The sequence below is a fragment of the Natrix helvetica genome, assembly GCF_964273705.1.
Source record: "Natrix helvetica genome assembly, chromosome: 1".
Lineage (NCBI taxonomy): Eukaryota > Metazoa > Chordata > Lepidosauria > Squamata > Natricidae > Natrix > Natrix helvetica.
Window position 1 is genome coordinate 356,309,954 of NC_138548.1, and position 20,672 is coordinate 356,330,625.

General features: G+C 43.8%; 1 protein-coding gene across 4 annotated transcripts in view; it reads right to left on the minus strand.

Moving 5' to 3' along the window:
• Positions 1 to 20,672, minus strand: part of LOC309384280 (uncharacterized protein) — a 38,839-nt gene that overhangs the window by 12,491 nt on the left and 5,676 nt on the right. For 2 of the 4 annotated variants that reach the window (XM_081937591.1, XM_081937592.1), the window contains exons 2-3: positions 11,643 to 13,751; positions 1,607 to 2,329 (exon numbers count right to left, since the gene is read on the minus strand). In XM_081937591.1, coding sequence (XP_081793717.1) covers positions 2,273 to 2,329; positions 11,643 to 12,917 — 1,332 coding nt within the window. In that variant the 5' untranslated portion in view covers positions 12,918 to 13,751 and the 3' untranslated portion in view covers positions 1,607 to 2,272. Of the gene's footprint in view, positions 1 to 1,606; positions 2,330 to 9,578; positions 9,682 to 11,642; positions 13,752 to 20,672 lie in introns of those variants that run through there. The other 2 variants (XR_014174019.1, XM_081937593.1) reach the window with 2 other exon arrangements.

Below are 20,672 nucleotides of genomic sequence, written 5' to 3' on the forward strand. Positions count from 1 at the left end.
TCCCACAAATGGGACATTCAAAGGGTTTTTCTCCTGTGTGAGTCCTCTGGTGTATCACCAGGTAAGAATTCTGACTGAAACCTTTCCCACAATCAGGACATTCAAAGAGTTTCTCTCCTGTGTAAGTCCTCTGGTGTGTCACCAGGCTGGAATTATTACTAAAACCTTTCCCACAAATAGGACATTCAAAGGGTTTTTCTCCTTTGTGAGTCCTCTGGTGTATCACCAGGTAAGAATTCTGACTGAAACCTTTCCCACAATCAGGATACTCAAAGGGTTTCTCTCCTATGTGAGTCCTCTGGTGTGTCACCATGGAAGAATTCTGACTGAAACCTTTCCCACAAATAGGACATTCAAAGGGTTTTTCTCCTGTGTGAGTCCTCTGGTGTGTCACCAGGCTGGAATTATCACTAAAACTTTTCCCACAAATAGGACATTCAAATGGTTTCTCTCCTGTGTGAGTCCTCTGGTGTGTCACAAGGTGGGAATTCTGACTGAAACCTCTCCCACAATCAGGACATTCAAAGGGTTTCTCTCCTGTGTGAGTCCTCTGGTGTGTCACAAGGTGAGAATTCTGACTGAAACCTCTCCCACAATCAGGACATTCAAAGGGTTTCTCTCCTGTGTGAGTCCTCTGGTGTTTCACTAGTATGGAATTATTAATAAAGCTTTTCCCACAGTAAGGACATTCAAAGGGTTTCTCTCCTGTGTGAGTCCTCTGGTGTTTCACCAGTTTGGAATTATTAATAAAGTTTTTCCCACAGTAAGGACATTCAAAGGGTTTCTCTACTGTGTGAGTCCTCTGGTGTGTCACCAGGTGAGTATTCTGACTGAAACCTCTCCCACAATCAGGACATTCAAAGGGTTTCTCTCCTGTGTGAGTCCTCTGGTGTATCACCAGACTGTAACACCGACTAAAACATTTCCCACAATCAGGACATTCAAAGGGTTTCTCTCCTGTGTGAGTCCTCTGGTGTCTCACCAGGCTGGAATTATCACTAAAACCTTTCCCACAATCAGGACATTCAAAGGGCTTCTCTCCTGTGTGAGTCCTCTGGTGTATCACCAGGTGGGAATTATCACTAAAGCTTTTCCCACAGTCAGGACATTCAAAGGATTTATCTCCTGTGTGCGTGGTCTTGTGTCTCAGGAGGTGGGAATTTCTAATGAAACTTTTTTCACAATCTCCACACTTATAATGTTTCTCCATGGAGTGAATCCTCTGATGTATTACCAGGCGGGAATTACGACTGAAACTTCTGCCAGTCAGGACATTGAATGGGTTTTTCTCCTTTCTGATTCCTCTGGTGTATCACCAAGTTGGAATCATAACTGAAAGTTTTCCAACAATCAGGACATTCAAAGGGTTTCTCTCCTGTGTGCGTGGTTTGTGTCTCAGGAGATGGGAATTTCTAATAATGTTTTCCCCACAATCTAGATACTCCTGCAGTTTCTCTCTGGAGTCAATCTACTGATGCATCACCAGACTGAAATTGTGACTAATTTTTCCCCCACAATCAGGACATTCAAAGGGTTTCACTTTTCTGGGGGGTCCTTGGGTGCTTCACCTGGCTGGAATTCTCACAGAATCTTTTCCCACAGAAAGGATGTTCAAATGGTTTTATTCATGTGTGTGCGTCCTTCAGTGTCTCAAGACCTGGGAATTTCTAATGAAACTTTCACACAATCTGCACAGTCATATGTTTTCTCCCTCCTGTGAGTTATCTCATGCAGCACCATGTTGCCATGCTCACTAAAGCATTTACCGCATTGGGAGCACTTTTTTGGCTTCCCTCTTTTGTAGAGGTGCTTCCATGAACCACAAGGGAGCTGTTGTGACCATAGTTTTTGCCACAACCAGGTAATTAGTATGGATTTTCTCCTTTCAATCTGTGCTTTTCCCACAATTGGCAAATCTATGGAGCTTTTACGCAGCTTATTCTTGAGGTCAAAAAGATGGACAATGCCTTGTTTAGTGGTGCTTTCATTCAAGCCGTCTTCTTCCTCACAGGGAGAGGCCTCCATTCCTGTCTCTTCTACATGGCTTTACTATTGACCTTTTCCTCCCAACAGACTTCCAGATGTTTCCCTCTTTTGCTGAATTATAAATAATCTCCCTTCACCTCTCATTTAATTTATCCTTGAGTTCTGCATAATCTGCTTATTCTTTCTTGATTTTCTCTCTCAAATAGCTGCTGGAGGAGGAGCATTTGTATGGTTTTCTGTTGGAAATGGAAAATATTTTGATTTCTAGCTTGATTTTCTTCCCTTTTCAACATTGAGTGTTATTTACAGTTGTCCAGAGTGTTCTTATTGGCATCCTGTTCATCTGTAAGATGCAAAGAAAAGTGGAACTTTAATTTTTTGTAAACTGGTTAGAGATGAGGTGGAAAAAGAATAAAAGTATACATCACTTTTGTTCATGGAAGTCCTCAGCTGCAAATAAGGGCTGAAAATATTGTCTACAACCCCTCTGGTGTCATCCTTGTTCAAGTAGTCCTCACTTAACCTACCGCAATTGGAAATAATATCTGCGTCACTAAGCAGCTCAATCATTAAGCATCATGTCACATGACAGTGCCAACTTACCCCCGTTCCTCTGTGTTAAGCTAATTACTGTGGGTTATTAAAGGCAATTTCATATGACTGTGACTTGCAATTTCATGCCAATATATCCACTGATTTTGCTTGTCAGAAGCTAGCTGGGAAGGTCACAAATGGGGATCACGAGTGTGGGATGCTGCGGCCATCATATATGTGCTATTGGCAGAACCCAAATTGGTGCAACTCCTTTTCCTGCACCTTCAAAACCACAGTCACTGCTGACATGCAGTCAAGGAACAAGTGCTGGGATTACCACTAGGTGCACGTCTGCTTTTACTGTGCCATAATAACTTTGAAGGCTCAGGGAAGAAGTGGTAAGCGAGGACTACCTGTGCAACCAAAGATGGATTAAGCACAATTGAACCTGGTTAATACATGGCTGGGACAAGAAATACGATACTTATTGGGAAGACATGGAAGTAAAAAAACTTGTAAATTTTATTCATGTGTCATTTTCAATACACGTGTGGTTTACAAACTATATCAAGAGGGCAACCTCAAGATATAATGGGAGACTTTAACTACCCTGATATCAACTGGGAGATAAAGTCTACAGCAAGTAGGAGATTGAATAGATTCCTAACCAACTTAGCTGACAATTTTGTCATCCAAAAAGTAGAGGAGGGAACTGGAGGAAAAACTATACTCAACCTAATTCTTACTAATAGAGAAGCGACAGAAGGAGTTGAAATTGCTGGAACCTTGGGAGAGTGACCATGTCTTACTGGAATTCAATATAATGCAAACACAAGCAAAATAATCAAATCCAACAAGTGTCTTAAACTTTGGAAGAGCTGATTTTAAGAAATTCAGAGCCTAAGCAAAATTTCATGGATAAAAATCCTAAAGGAGAAAACAATGCAAGGAGTGTGGGAAATACTGGAAAATCTATATATATAAAAGCGAAAAACCACTCGCGCATTATCACAAAATCTCCAGAACCTTAAAGCTTAAAAACCTCAAATTTGCCATGTATGTTCCTCTTAACTTCTAGATGCTAAGAAAAGATTTTTCAAAATGACCACCAGAGCATTAGTATTTCCTATATTATTTTTAACACGTTCTCATGCTAACGAGTTCTACTCCCCCTCCTAATGAGAAAAGAAATCTGTTCCAAATGCAAAACACAAGGAGAGAAGAGGAGATTCAGTTTCAATTTCACTTTCACAGCAGGAAGCAGCTTTACTACAGAGCAGTTGAGCTAACCAATAGCCAGGCTCCTTCCTGTCTCCTTCCTCACACAGCAAATACTGTTTCACTTTCAAACTAGCGCTCTGATGCTAAAGAGTTCTATTCTCCCTCCCCACCTGAAAAGAAATCAGTTCCAAGCTCTGATGCTAAGATGATCTACTCCCCCTCTCCACCTCAAAATGGAGTTTCACTTTCACAGCAGCTACAGAACAGTTGAGCTAAGCCACTGTAGGCTCCTTCCTGTCTCCTTGCTCACACAGCAAATACTGTTTCAGTTTCCAAACACCCCTCAACTCTTTCATGTGCTACAATGGTGGTGGACCTCCCTCCCCTTCAGCCATACCCTGAACCCTTACACAGCCTCCTCACCCACCAGCATCCAATGGTAAAGCACTTTCTGCTGTCTGGAAGTACAATGGATGCCTTCCAAATGACATCTTTTGGAGTCAGAGAGGTGAAGGAGGGAAATGTTATGCCAACATTCAAAGTGCAGGGGCAGATCTACCACAGGATAGGGAGTATTATGGCAGGGTCTCAGCAGAGCCTTCATTTCCCCAGATATACTTTGTTGGTGTTGATGACAATGAGAGAGACATCCGTTGTGGAATCTACTCAGGCGTTAATCCACAACTGGTTAGCCAACTGCAGAAGTTGCTGCGAGAACACAAGTATATTCTGGAAGTTAAGGGTGCTGTTGAGTCTGTTCCTAAGGGCCACAAGGACTTCCAAGTGGTGATTAATGCCGATAGGAAGTCTTCTGGAGAGCACAGAGGTCGTTTCAATGCCCCCATGACTACAGAATCCAGACGGAGCTGGATTCCAGACGGAGCTTGGGCCAATTCCTGTAGCCTTGTCCCGCTCCCGCTCCGAGGACCTAGTGACTGCCTGGAATAGGGCGACGACTGGGGCCTTGGACCGGGTTGCGCCTTTGCGACCTCTCCTGCGGCATCGACCCACCCGGGCTCCTTGGTTTACTGAGGAGCTTAGGGTGATGAAGCGCCACAGGAGACGTCTAGAGAGCAGGTGGAGGTCCTCACGCTCCGAATCTGACCGAACACAGGTAAGAGCCTATTTGCGGACTTACCTTGTGGCAATAAGAGCGGCCAAACGTAGACACTGTGCTGCTCTTATTGCGTCCGCGGATAACCGCCCTGCCGCCCTGTTTAGGGTGACTCGCTCCCTTTTATCGCAGGGGGCGCGGGAGACACCCTTACAGGGTAGAGCAGAGGAGTTTGGGGAATATCTTCAGGACAAAATCGATCAGATCCGGAGCGGGTGGACCTCCGTCAGTGGACCAGACGAGCCGCCAACAGCGAGTCTTGAGAGACCATTCTGGGAGGAGTTTGACTCTGTTGCCCCCAAGGATTTGGACAGGTTGCGTGGACGGCTGCGACCCACCACTTGTTTAACGGACCCGTGCCCCTCCTGGCTGGTACTGGCAGCCTGGGAGGTGACACGAGGCTGGCTCCTGGGCCTGGTGAGCGCCTCACTGGGTGAGGGATACTTACCAACCGCCTTGAAAGAGGCGGTGGTGAGACCCTTGCTCAAGAGGCCTTCGCTCGACCCAATGGAGCTAGCTAACTATCGTCCAGTCTCCAACCTCCCCTTCTTGGCGAAGGTTGTTGAGAATGTGGTGGCGCAGCAATTTCCACGACACCTAGACGAATCCGATTATCTAGACCCACGCCAGTCCGGCTTCCGACCCGGGCACAGCACTGAGACAGCCTTGGTCGCGTTGGTTGATGATCTCTGGAGGGCCAGAGATAGGGGTTGTTCCTCTATCCTGGTCCTATTAGACCTCTCGGCGGCTTTTGATACCATCGACCATGGTATCCTATTGCGCCGGTTGGAGGGGATGGGAGTCGGAGGCACCGTTTTGCGGTGGTTCGGCTCCTACCTCTCCGACCGGAAGCAATGTGTGTTGACAGGGGGGCAGAGGTCGTCCCTGAGGCCACTCACTTGTGGGGTGCCACAGGGGTCGGTCCTCTCGCCTCTTCTGTTCAACGCATATGTGAAGCCGCTGGGTGAGATCATCCGTGGTTTTGGGGTTGAGTACCATCTTTACGCTGATGATACTCAGCTGTATATTTCAACCCCAAACCACCCCAACGAGGCTGTCGAAGTGATGTCCCGGTGTTTGGAAGCCGTCGGGGTCTGGATGGGGGACAACAGACTCAAACTCAACCCCTCCAAGACCGAGTGGCTGTGGTTACCGGCACCTCGGTTCAGCCAGCTGACTCCATCGCTGGCCATAGGGGGCGAACAACTGTCCCCTGTGGAGCGGGCGCGCAATTTGGGCGTCCTCCTTGATGCCCGGCTGTCAATGGAGGACCATGTGGCAGCCGTGGCAAGGGGGGCGTTCCACCAGGTTCGCCTGGTGCGCCAATTGCGCCCCCTACTGGACCGGAGTGCCCTGCGCACGGTCACTCATGCGCTGGTGATGTCTCGCCTGGACTACTGCAATGCCCTCTACATGGGGCTTCCCTTGGGACGCATCCGGAGACTGCAGCTAGTTCAGAACGCAGCCGCGCGGGTTATTATGGGACGTACACGTTACTCCCACGTAACACCTCTCCTGCGCGAGCTGCACTGGCTACCTGTGGCCTTTCGGGTACGTTTCAAGGTATTGATCACCATCTTTAAAGCGCTCCATGGCAGAGGACCTAGTTATCTGCAGGATCGCATCCTACCACATACGTCCCTGCGACCTATCCGCTCACACAGGGAGGGGCTCCTCCTGGTGCCGTCTGCTAGGCAATGCCAGCGGGCGACACCTAGGAGTAGATCCTTCTCTGTGATGGGCCCTGGAATGACCTCCCCCCAGACATTCGAACTACCACCGACCTCCGTTCCTTCCGGCAAAAGTTAAAGACTCACCTATTTCAATCAGCTGGCCTGGCATTTTCTTAGTTTTACCTCCCAGGGATTTATTTTATTTTAGGGTTTGGGGTTTTAATTGTGATGTTTTTAGGTATTTATTTCTTAGTACAGCCTATCTCCCCCTCCAAATGTATTTTAAATGTAGCTTAAATGTATTTAATTATTATGATTGGTTTTATTGTATTGACTGTACACCGCCCCGAGTCCCTTTTTGGGAGAGGGGCGGTCTAAAAATCTAAGAAATAAAATAAATAAATAATAGAAGTGGCTGTTCTCATTGTTGGCCAGGATTTTGAGAACCGAGATATTGTTCTCCACAGCAGAGAAAACAGATTGTTACGAATCAGTGAGTTGCACCGTGCCTATGAAGCTTTCCGGTACCCTCTGATGTTCTGCCATGGAGAAGATGGCTATTACATCAATATACCATAGTGTGAACCAAAGACCAAAGTTCCTCTCAATAAGACCGTGTCTTCTGCTGCCTTTTACAGCTACAGGATAATGGAGCGTGATGGTGAAGAATGCTACCCATTGCTGTTCCATTTCTGTAGCGAAGCACGGGTATCCAACTTACTAGTATGATCATATAAGCCCAGTCCAACACAATGTCACTGAAAAGGGAAAACAAGATATCCAAGAAGAAACCAGCATGGTTGCATAAAGATTTCTCTGATAAACTGAATGAAAAAAAGGATCAGTATAAAAAATGGAAAGAGGACACATAACTAAGGCAGAATAGTAGCATATAGCCCGAATCGGCAAAGATGAAATCAAGCTCATGGTGTGAATGAACTAAAACTTGCAACAAATATCAAAAATCATTTTAAAACATGTTATAAAACAAGAAAAAAGTCAGGGAAACAGTCAGTGCACTAATGGGAGATTATGGCAAGAGACTGATGGGCAGTAGAGACACAGCAGAGCTACTTAATTCATTATTTGCATCTATCTTCAGGCAAAAATAAAAAATAGCCAAACCTACCAAAACAGAACTGTAAAAGGCAGACTAGGAATACAAATTAAACCAGGCAAGAAAATGGTGAGAGAACACCTGTCTATTCTAGATGAGTAAGAATCATCACGACCAGATTGATTACATCCCAGAATTCTGAAGGAGCCGACAGACGTGATCTAAGAACCATTGAACCATATCTTTCAAAGATCTTCACATACCAAGGAGCTACAGGTGGATTGGAAAAGACATGACGTAGTTCCCATATTCAGAAAAGGGGAGAAAAATAGATCCATAAAACTACAGGCCAATTAGCCTGACATCACTACCTGGGAAGATCCTAGAAAAGAAGATTTGCAAAGACCTAGAAGCAAGCAAACATATAACCAGAAGTCAACATGGGTTTGTCAAAAACAGATCATTCCAAACAAATGTTATTTCATTCTTACACAAAGAGACTAAATTAACAGACCAATTAAATACATAGTATCATTGAATTTCAGTAAGGCAGTTGACAAAGTAGACCATAAGCTACTTCTTGGCAAATTAGAAAAAATTGGGTTAGGTACATCCTTCCACACAGATGGATTCATAACTGGCTGACAAACCGCACTCAAAGCATATTCCTTAATGGGACTATATCTATATGGAGAGAAGTAAGCAGTGGGTACCCCAAGTTTCTGTTTTACTATCTTCTTTTATGAAGAGATTAAATGTCTTCGTAATGCCTTAGATGAGGGAATTTAATGGGAATGGAAAAATAAGGTTTTACACTTATGCAAGAAAAACCAAAGGTACTAGTACAGAATAGGTAGAACCTGGCTCAAGCAGTAACTATGAGAGGACCTTCCCTCAATTCACCTCAGCTGCTGCTTCGACCATGGGAAGAGCACAGAAGCCGCTCTGCACACCTCCTTCCTCCCATGAGCGATCCGGAAAAGGAAGTTCCTCTGTGCTTCTCTCCTCCCATCCTTTCTAGCAATACAGGACTCGGTGGTTTTAACTCCTTTAAGCACAACTACAGACTCCCCCTGCTGTATTCTCAGCTTTCTAGGCATCCATCTCCAGATAGGAGGGAGAAAAACACACTCCTCCTGTGTCTACTAGTTTGCCAAATGTTTCGCTGATTAAATGCTATCAAGTCATTTTTTATTTCTAGCAATCGACCTTTGAAACGAAGCCAAGTGAAATAGTGAAATGTGATGTTACTTAACCTTGGGAAGATTAGCTATGTGCTCAGCCCTAAAAGTTAATGACTTTTTTTTTCATAGAATTACAGAATCAGCTTTCTTGGCGGTGTCCCTCAGTGGAGATCAAAGCTTCTCTTCATCCCAAAACTTCAGGACTGATTTCCTTTGGCTCCCAAGGATTTATTACATGGCAGCACCATCAAGAGAGATGCTCCAGGTGAGCCAGCTTCAATTCTACCGACCAGGGCTCCATGCAAGAGCACCCAGCATGCCATGTTCATACCCGAGGGAGGGAATTTTATATCTGCTAAATGCCAAGTTCCTCTGTAAATTGGTCTGTATGGAAGTCTCCTTTAGACCACACAGAGAGAAAAAGTATGCAGGCTAGAAATTGGGGGTCTAAGAGAGAGGGAGTGATAATCTATACTTGGTAGAAGAAATATTTCCAAAAGGATTTGTAAAACAACAAAAGGCAAAATAGAATAGCCCATCAAACCACAGGGCTAACTGATCACCAGGCTAACCTTTTTTAGAAGGACACCTTACAATTCCATTTTTAATGTAGACTTAAATAAGGTATGGATGATGATGATAGAAGTATTCCAGTATCTGAATGGCTTCCACAAAGAGGAGGGGGGCCAACTTATTTACCAAAGCCCCAGAAGGCAAGGTAAGAAGCAATGGACGGAAACTAATCAAGGACAGAAGCAACCTGGGATTGAGGAGCAGCTTCCTAACAGTGAGGACAATTAACGGCTTGCCTTCAGAAGTTGTGGGTGCTTCATCCCTGGAGGTTTTTAAGAAGAGACTGGACAGTCACTTCTCTGAAATGGTATAAGGTCCCCTGCTTGAGCGTCCTTTTGCCTGTAAGATTCACATGAAATGATTACTTTAATCAAGGTTTATACAGTGGCTGCATAACATTTGAACAAAAAAAAACAAGAGCAAAAAGCATGTATATTACAATAGAACATGTCAAAGATGCCAAAATGCTAATTTAACCTCTTACATTCAAATACCCATTCAATTTTCAAGATTTTCTTATTACCTTCAGTCTCTATTTTAAAAAAAACCTGGGAGTCTTCCTGTGAAGTTGATATCTTTGTACTGGTCTATCAAGTGGGGCTGAGCCCAAACAGCCCTACTTGCTTCCGGCTTCTCCTCCACCTGTCCGCAGCTCACCTTTCAGCTGCTGCTTCCACCCTGGGAAGACCAGGAGAGCTCCCCTCCCCACCTCCAATCTGTCAGCAGGAGAGCCGGAAGAGGAAGCTCTCCTGCTGCTGTTCTCCTCCTCTCCTCCTAATCCTCTCTAGGAATCTATTGTTCAAATGTTTAAACTCCTTATGCCTCAGTTACCAATGCTCTACAGTTGTCTAGCGCGGGCGTTGCCCATCTATGGTGCGCCATCTAGTGACATAAAGCTGAAAAACATGTTGTTTCATCTATGCCTAAGGCGGCTGCAAGATTTTTTTTATTGATTCTGTGCGTTCAAGTCGGTTTTTTTTTAACTTCAGTGATCACATCACACAGATAGACTTTCTCCATGATGATTATCCCTAACTTGTTCATTCGGACCTCCCAAGGATTCATTCATCATCACAGAAACAGAGCAAGAAGCTTCCCATGCAAAAAGCGAGAAGTACATGAAGGGGAGGGACCTTTCATGGCTGAGGAGGGACTGGAACCTGGGTGTCCCCACTCCTTGTCCAGCAACAGCACCTTTCCCCCTGCAGCACACCAGCTCTCTAATAGGAAAGCCATCCAGAGAGACCCCCTCCTGCCCATTGGTCTCTTCCCCATCAGCTGCAGGAAGGAAAAGCACAGAGAGTGGAGATGAATGAATGTGGGTAGTCCTCGCTTAGTGACCACAACCGTGATTCATAAGTCCGTACGTGGATTTCTCCTCCTCACTGAGCAAGAAGTAGGAAATGAGCTTTACATTACCTTTTTATTATTAAATTCATTTAATATTGAACTTAATCACTATCTTGCAGTTTGAGGCAACTCTAAGCGTCTTGCCTTGCTCTAATGTTCATGGCAACACTGACAATACCCATTTTTCTCTTGTCAAAAGCCACGGATAATTCTTAACATGCTGCATTTTTAAAAATGAAACATTTTCAAGTGTACATTTTCCCCCCCGTTAAGGTAGCAAAACAGAGTGGTTTGTCCTTCTTCTGCCCGACAGTGCGGACAGTGTTGCAAAATGGCTGCCGCTTCCACAAGTCTAACGCATGGCCCAGGGATGAATGCAGGACCCACTGAAAATGGTGGCTGCTTCCAGAACACAGTCATGAGCTCCAGCGATGCATGTCCTCCCATCAGTAGTGAAATTCCATTTTTTTTTACTACCGATTCTGTGGGCACGGCTTGTGGGTGTAGCAGGGGAAGGATACTGCAAAATCTCCATTCCCTCCCCATTCCTGGGGGAAGGATATTGTAAAATCTCCATTTCCTCCCCAATCTGCAGCCAGCCGATGGTGGTATCAGCCGGTTCTCTGAACTACTCAAAATTTCTGCTACCGGTTCTCCAGAACCTGTCAGAACTTGCTGAATTTCACCCCTGCCTCCTGTCCTTCCCCAACATGAGGATCACAGTTCTTCAAAATGTAAGGAGGAGGGTGTGAGGCATGGTGGGGTGGGAGTCAGGTCATTTTTCATTTTCATTTTCTCTCCACTTACAAATTTAATCCTGAGAAATGTTTGAGCAAAATGAATCAGGCCAAAATGCAAACAATCAATTTCTCACCTACACTTTCAATGGGAGATCACAAATGAAATTCAAGCATTCTCTAAACTCATCTACTTTTCCTCATATGGATTACCTTGTGTGCAATAAGGGATGATTTATGCTTGAAGTAATGACCACAGATTGGACAATTCAAAGATTTCTCCTCGGTGTGAGTCCTCTGGTGTATCATTAGGTAGGAATTCTGACTGTAACATTTCCCACAATCAGAACATTCAAAGGGTTTCTCTCCTGTGTGAGTCCTCTGGTGTCTCATAAGGTGGGAATTTTGACAGAAACTTTTCCCACAGTCAGGACATTCAAAGGGTTTCTCTCCTGTGTGAATCCTCTTGTGTGTCACCAGGCTGGAATTATCACTAAAACCTTTCCCACAGATAGGACATTCAAAGGGTTTCTCTCCTGTGTGAGTCCTCTGGTGTCTCACAAGGCTGGAATTATCACTAAAACCTTTCCCACAGATAGGACATTCAAAGGGTTTTTCTCCTGTGTGAATCCTCTGGTGTCTCACCAGATTGGAATTATCATGAAAACCTTTCCTACAGATAGAACATTGAAAGGGTTTTTCTCCTGTATGAGTCCTATGGTGTATCATCATATTGGAATTGTTAGTGAAACTTTTCCCACAGTCAAGACATTCGAAGGGTTTCTCCCCTGTGTGAGTCCTCTGGTGTACCACCAGTGTAGAATTGCGATTAAAACTTTTTCCACAAATAGTACATTCAAAGGGTTTCTCTCCTGTATGAGTCCTATGGTGTATCACCATATTGGAATTCTTAGTGAAACTTTTCCCACAGTCAAGACATTCGAAGGGTTTCTCCCCTGTGTGAGTCCTCTGGTGTTTCCCCAGGCTGGAATTATCACTAAAACATTTTCCACAGATAGGACATTCAAAGGGTTTTTCTCCTGTGTGAGTCCTCTGGTGTATCACCAGGTAGAAATTCTGACTGTAACGTTTCCCACAATCCAGACATTCAAAGTGTTTCTCTCCTGTGTGAGTCCTCTGGTGTGTCACCAGATGGGAACTCTGACTAAAACTTTTCCCACAATCAGGACATTCAAAGGGTTTCTCTCCTGTGTGAGTCCTCTGGTGTGTCACCAGGCTGGAATTATCACTAAAACTTTTTCCACAAATTGGACATTCAAAGGGTTTCTCTCCTGTGTGAGTCCTCTGGTGTATCACCAGGTGGGAATTCTGACTGTAACGTTTCCCACAATCCAGACATTCAAAGGGTTTTTCTCCTGTGTGAAATCTCTGGTGTATCACCAGGTGGGAATTCTGTCTGAATCTTTTCTCACAGTCAGGACATTCAAAGGGTTTCTCTCCTGTGTGAGTCCTCTGGCGTATCATCATGTTTGAATTCTAATTAAAGCTTTCCCCATAGATAGGACATTCAAAGGGTTTATCTCCTGTGTGCGTGGTCTTGTGTCTCATGAGTTGGGAATTTCTAATGAAACTTTTCCTGCAATCTCGACACTCACAAGGTTTCTCCGTGGAGTGAATCCTCTGGTGTATTACCAGGCACGAATTATGACTGAAACTTCTCCCACAGTCAGGATATTGAAAGGGTTTTTCTCCTTTGTGATTCCTCTGATATATCATCAAGTTGGAATTATAACTGAAAGTTTTCCAACAATCAGGACATTCAAAGCATTTCTCTCCTATGTCTTCTGGTGTATCACCAGGCTGGAATTGTGACTTTCCCATAATCAGGACATTCAAAGGGTTTTTCTTCTGTGTGAGTTCTCTGATGTCTCTTGAGATGGAAATTTCTAATGAAGCTTTTCTCACAATCTAGACACTCATATGGTTTCTCCTTGGAATTCTTACAATGCCTTGTTTAGTGGTGCTTTCATTCAAGCCATTTCTTCCTCACAAGGAGAGGCCTCCATTACTGTCTACATGGCTTTACTATTGACCTTTTCCTCCCCACAGACTTCCAGATATTTCCCTCTTTTGCGGAATGAAAAATGATTTGTTAATGTAACGTATCCTTGAGTTCTGCATAATCTGCTTATTCCAGCTTGAAATTGGTTTTCTCTCATTTGTCTAACAACTGCTAGAGAAGGAGGCGAATTGTGTGGTTTACTGAAGGAAATGAAAAATATTTTGATTTCTGGCTTGATTTTCTTCCCTTTTCAACATTGCTTGTTATTTACAGTTGTCCCAAGTGCTCTTATTATTTGTCTGTAGGATTTAAAGAAAAGTGGAACTTTGTTTATAAAATGCTTAGAGATGATGGGAAAAAAGAAAAAAATATATAAATTACAATGAAAAAGCAAACGCCCCAATGCTAGAATAGTCTCTTGCCTTATTTATGATTCATTTGACACATGGAAGACTACTGAGATCCATGTTCAAATATCCATTCAATCAAATTCAGTTGTTTAGTTGGGTCAATCACAAATTCTTAGCAATGCAAAGGACTATCATCAATTATATCTTTAAGTGCTGGGGATAGATTATACAATTGCAGATATATCTCTACAGAAAGAAATACAGATACATCAACCAACACATGTATACATTGAGAAAATCTATGCCTTTCAAGCCTGACAAAATGTCCCAGAATGGTTACAGTCAAACCTTCTGTGTTAAATTTAAAGATGTGGGGGCTTTAACTGATGAAATGATGCCGAAAGCCTCTGCAAGCTTTGAAGCACCACTTTTGCTCATGGAAGTCCTCCGCTGCAAATAAGGGCTGAAAATACTGTCTACAACCCCTCTGGTGACATCCTTGTTCAAGTAGTCCTCACTTAACCTACCGCAATTGGAAATGATATCTGCCTCACTAAGCAGCTCAATCATTAAGCATCATGTCACATGACAATGCCAACTTACATTTGTTCCTCTGAAGTTTTTAAGCAAATTACTGTGGGTTGTTAAAGGCAATTTCATATGACTGTGACTTGCAATTTCCTGCCAGTATATCCACTGATTTTGCTTGTCAGAAGCTAGCTGGGAAGGTCACAAATGGGGATCATGAGTGTGGGATGCCACCACCATCATAAATGTGCAACTACTGGCAGAACCCAAATTGGTGCAACTCCTTTTCCTGCACCTTCAAAACCACAGTCACTGCTGACATGCGGTCACGGAACAAGTCCTTGGATTGCCACAAATTTTGTGGATCTGGTGCACGTCTGCTTCTACTATGCCATAGTAACTTTGAAGGCTCAGGGAAGAAGTGGTAAATGAGGACTACCTGTGCCAAAGATATCATAAGGTCCTCAATAGCTATTTCTTAGGAAGTGCTGGATTAAGCACATTTAATCCTGGTTAATAAGTGGATGGGACAGGAAATACGATACTTACTGGCAAGACATGGAAGTAAAAAAACTTGTAAATTTTATTCATCTGTCATTTTCAATACACATGTGGATTACAAACTATATCTAGAGGGCAACATCAAGATGTAATGGGAGACTTTAACTACCTGATATCAACTGGGAGACAAGGTCTACAGCAAGTACGAGATTGAATAGATTCCTAACAAATTTAGCTGACAATTTTGTAATCCAAAAGGTAGGAGGAGGGAACTAGAGGAAAAACTATACTAGACCTAATTCTTACTAGTAGAAAAGAATAGAGGGAGTTGAAGTTTTTAGAATGTTGGGCAAGAATGACCACATCATAGAATTCAATATTCCTTAAGAAAAATTCCAATATTCCTTAAGAAAATTCCTTTTCACTTTTTTCCATTTTAAAATTCCTTGTTCCAATGTTAAATCTTCTTTTTTTTCAACTCTTAGATATCATTTTTAATTTAAATTTCTGTTTTTCCATTTTTAAATCTTTTTCAATTTTTAAATCTTTTTCAATTTTATTTTTTTTAACAAAATTCCTTTTTCAATTTCTTTTTTCAACTAAACATTAAAAAACAATTTACTCATTTTAATTCTTTAGAAATGTTTAAATTCTGAATGCTCTAAGAGGAAAAAAATAAACCACAAAAAAAGAAACAGACACTTAAAACAGGGAAGATAGTGAATAATTTTTCAAGACAGAAAAGAAAAGGTCAACAACTATTGTAAACTACTGTAAGCTGACACTTTGCAACACAGAAAATATTTAAATTTTTAGAAATTTTTAATTTTAATTTTTAAGCAAACCAAGAAAAAAGTCATGGAGATAGAGACTAACACTATAGTTCAGGGGTGGCAAACAAGTTCGACAAAAAGAGCCAAAATTTTAAACTGTGAGAGTCAGAGAGCCACACCACGCAGTGACCTGCCAAAACAGACCCGGAAGCAATGTTCCCTCTAATTTTTTTTCGATGTGAGCAGAAAAGTATAGTGTTTGAGCGGCACATTTTCATGCCTGAGCACCCGAATTTTTTTCACAGATGTCACCTAAGACAACAACGAAATCAGTATTATTTGAAACTCAAAGTTATGTTTCTTCAAGGTACCCGCTTAATTCAAAGTGTTATATAATGTCAGTATCACTTAACAATGCTCCTGCTTAGCAACCAAAATGTTGGCTCAGAAACTCTGGCATTTGAAGCACGCAACTCTTAAAGCTGTCAAGTTACAAGACCCTTGCACCCCTAACCCTTTAGGGAAAAAAACCCCCAGGGGTCTTCAAACCTGACAGCTTTAACACTTGTGGACTTCAACTCCCAGAATTCCTCCTCCAGTCATGTTGCAGCGACGTCATCTGCGTGGATCTGCTCCATCTTTGCTTTCTTCATTGTGGGCAAGGCTTCTGCTGAAGATGCCGACGAGTACAAGTTGCCACCAGAATAACTGCTGCTACCTCCTCCTCCTCCTCCTCCTCCTCCAACAGAATCACCAGATTTGCTCCTGAGCTCAGCGCTGGGTTACCTCTGCCCCCTCCCCCTCCTCTGTGCTTTTGAGGAGCCATGAGGCTTTTTTTCCCCTGCTCCCCCCCCCCCCGCCTTCCTACTGGCTCCTGCAGCCTCATGGCTCCTCAAAAGCACGGCGGAGGAGGAGGAGGGGGCAGGGGTAACCCAGCGCTGACTGAGCTCAGCTGCTCCGAGCGGAGGGGAGGCGCCGCTGCCACGCGCGGAGATGCCGGCTGGAGCTTTGGCGGCTTCATTTCAGCCGCAGCGCCGGGCGGCAAATCCAGCAGTGCTGCCTGTTAGAGGAGGATGAGGAGGAGGTGGCAGCAGTTCTTCCGGTGGCGGTGGGGGCTTTGGGGCTTCACAACTAGCCTCAGTCGCCCCGTGCTCCTCAAAGCAAGTCTGGGGAAGTCCTTTGCAGGCGCGGCCCGTTCTAGCTGCCTGCAAAGGACCTCCCCAGCTTCCGAAAGGGAGCGCGCGAGCCGAGCCACAGTATACTAAATAATGATAAGAGGCAAAGAGCCTCATTTATTTTGGCCAGGAGCCGCATGCGGCTCGCGAGCCGCGTGTTCGCCACCCTGCTATAGTTCTTGCAAAGTGTGACATACGTTTCAGCTTATGCCCACAAAGGATCCAAACTATGTATGTATTATATGTAAACTACTTGAATTAGTAGAAGAAAAATTAAAGTGTTTAGAGGCAACTCTAGCCTCTCTGAAAGTCAATGAGCAAAACAAGAAATCTCAACCTAAACAAGAACACTAGTGTCGGCTGGTGACCCCCAGGGGGAGAGCCTTCTCTGTGGGAGCGCCTTCCCTCTGGAATGAGCTGCCCCTGGAGCTTCGCATAATCGCATAATCCCTGACCTCCGGTCCTTCCGACGCGCCCTAAAAAGTTGGCTTTTCCAGCAAGCCGGCCTGGCCTGTTAATTTTATTTAATTTTTAAAATGTGAGCGTTATATAAATTGGGTTTGTTTTTTTGGACTGTTTCTAATTTCCTTTTAACTTTTGTACTATGTGTTTTTTAATGTTGTACGCCGCCCTGAGTCCTTGGGAGAAGGGCGGCATATAAATCTAATAAATCCAATCCAATCCAACACTACACCAAAGTAAAACACCATAGGGAATAGACAGTTTCTTAAAAAAAAGATAACTCCATATATGAATATAAAGAGGAAAACGGAGACACTCAAATCGAACACAATAGGGAACAAACAGCTTCCGTAAAAAATGAACAGCTTCCTCTCAGCCCCCAGAGGCCTCCTTTTTCTTTGGATCTTCAGGGCTGCCCCACTGGGTGGATGGGCGTGCCGTGGGAAATGGGAGGGGGGTTGGATGGAGATGGGGTGAGATGTATAGCCATAACAACATTCTTTCCCCGCGAAGCCAAGGACGTTCAGCCCGCACCTGGAAAGGGGTGACTGGGAAACAACTCTAGTTGGGATGGTGGCCTGATTGGACCATGTGATGGACATCTGGGTGCATAGGAAGGGATTTGGAATTTATTTTGGGTGAAGAAAACCCAGTGGGCTTTCAGATTCGGCTTTTCCCAGATGTGCCAATATGACATCTCTAATACAATACAATACAATACAATAGTAGAGTTGGAAGGGACCTTGGAGGTCTTCTAGTCCAACCCCCTGTCTAGGCAGGAAACCCTATACCGTTCCAGACAAATGGCTATCCAACATCTTCTTAAAGACTTCCAGTGTTGGGGCATTCACAACTTCTGGAGGCAACCTGTTCCACTGATTAATTGTTTTAACTGTCAGGAAGTTTCTCCTCAGTTCTAAGTTGCTTCTCGCCTTGATTAGTTTCCACCCATTGCTTCTTGTTTTGTCCTCAGGTGCCTTGGAGAACAGCTTGACTCCCTCTTCTTTGTGGCAACCCCTGAGATATTGGAACACTGCTATCATGTCTCCCCTAGTCCTTCTTTCTCTTAAGCTAGACATACCTAGTTCCTGCAATAAATAATAAATTGGAACTTTGAGGAAATGTGTGCCTCGGAATTTCACTTCTGCTGTGGGTGCTACTTGGAACCCTGACACCTCCAAATGTATCTAAACAGCAATGGAAACATGCCACTCTTAGAAGAAAACAACCAAGAGCCCCTACTATCTACCATAGCTCACTCCAATGAAGCCCTCTGGAACTGAACAATCACTTTCCTAACCTCTCCATGGAAGAAAATATACAAACACTTACAAAAGAGCATTCATCAATAGTTCCTAAAAAAAAAGAGGCACAACCCAGCATTCCTGTCACAGGAAGAAAAGTATTCCAGATTTCCCTAGGGGAAAAAAGGCAAATATTGGTGACAATATTGGGAACAGAAACTATACCGTATTTTTCGCCTTATAAGACGGACTTTTTTACTCCAAAAAAGAGGGTAAAAATCTGAGTGCGTCTTGTAAGCCGAATGTAGCCACTGGGTCATCTGAAAATGGGGCAGGCAAAGAGGGGGCTGCAGAGATCGTGATGGCTGGAAAGGAGAGAGGTTTCGCTTTCAGAGCTCCCGCTCGGCTGGGCTCCCGAGAGGGCTTAGGCGGTGGTGGCGGTGGCAGCGGCTCCCCACATTGCTGGGGCGCTGCTTTAAGCTGCCCTCCTCCTGCAAACGAAAGGTGCCTCAAGGCTTTGGCTCCTGAGATCGGTGCGCTGCCATCCAAAATGCTGATACCACGATCGCTGCAGCGCCCGCTTTACCTGCTGCTTCTAGTTAAATACCTAGAACCAAGTTTGATTGTGTCCCATTCTAGGTTTTTAACTTCCCAATCTAGCGTTCTCCACCCACCCACCCCCAATCTGCCCGGATCTGTCATGCAGCAAAGAGATACAGAAGCTGGGCGCAATAGCAGCAATAGCAATAAGCAGATCCGGAGAGATTTGGGGTTGGGGGTGGAGAACGCTAGATGGGACACAATCAAACTTGATTCAAAGGCTTTGGCTCCTGAGATCGGTGCGCTGCCATCCAAAATGCTATTACTACGATCTCTGCCGCCTGGAACCGCCCGAGAAGCGGCAGGTAAAGCAGCGAAGAAGAGGAATTCTTGGGGTTCGAATAAAAACATTACAGCCTTATTTTTGTTACTTTCACTGTTTACTGACTTTACTGACTGTTAATGAGAGTAAAGATAGTTCTTAATATGTTACATGGTTGACATAAAATTGTTCTTAAACTGCTGTTAACTTTATACAGTTGATATAAAATATTTTACTACAGTATTTGGTTCAGAATCTTTTTTTTCTAGATTTTCCTCCTTTAAAATTGGGTGCGTCTTATATTCCGGAGCGTCTTATAGGGCGAAAAATACGGTAGTTTACAGACCAGGAAGTCAATCTATTCTAGGGAGTTATATAGTCTCCCTGGAGCAAAAATCAAAGATGTAACTGTGTACCTTACTAAAATAATCAACCCCGCGGATTACTACCCCTTTCTTCTCATACATGTGGGAACTAATAACACAACAATGAATCTGAAAACAATAATTAGAGATTATGAACATCTAGGGAAGAAAATAAAGAATTAGGAGCACAAGTGGTGTTTTCATCTATACATCCAATAAAAGGCCAACATCTAATCAAAGTGCAAAGGATTTTAGAAATAAACCACTGGTTTAAAAACTGGTGTCGATAAAACTTTGGCTTCTGAGACCATGATCTGCGTTAACTAGATGAAGTGTTACTGGCAAGGGATGGACTACACCTCACAAGAACTGGAATCTATATATTTGGAAAACAACTGGCTCATCTTATCCAAAGGGCTTTAAACTAAAATTGAGGGGGGGGGAATCTTCATGACCTATAGAACCTAATTCCAAACAAACTTCTAAAGCGTTGCCATGACTATTATCAGGCTGGCATGGAAGGGGAAATTCCATGCATGCCTTCAGCCGGAGTCGGATCTCATGTCTACAGCCTAGTTGGAGAATATGAGTTATGACGCAGGACAGAAGGGAGGGGATACAGGGGTAAAGTTCCAGCGCAGTTAAGCAAAAGCAGTTTTGGCTCCAGAGGAGTCCACGCCAGAATGTTAATCCTAATAAATGATTGGATTTCTTTTGAACTTTGTCTCGAGGCTTGTAAATTAATTAGGTTGTCTTCTGGGAACTTCACAGTAGGAGGTATAAGAAACATATCCAAGATCAATAAAGGACTCAAATGCCTATACACTAACGCTCAAAGTTTAAAGAACAAACAGGGAACAGGGTGAACTTGAACTATTAGTACATGAAGGCAGATATGATATAGTTGTCATTACTGAAACTTGGTGGGAGGAATCTCATGACTGGAATGTACTGATAGAA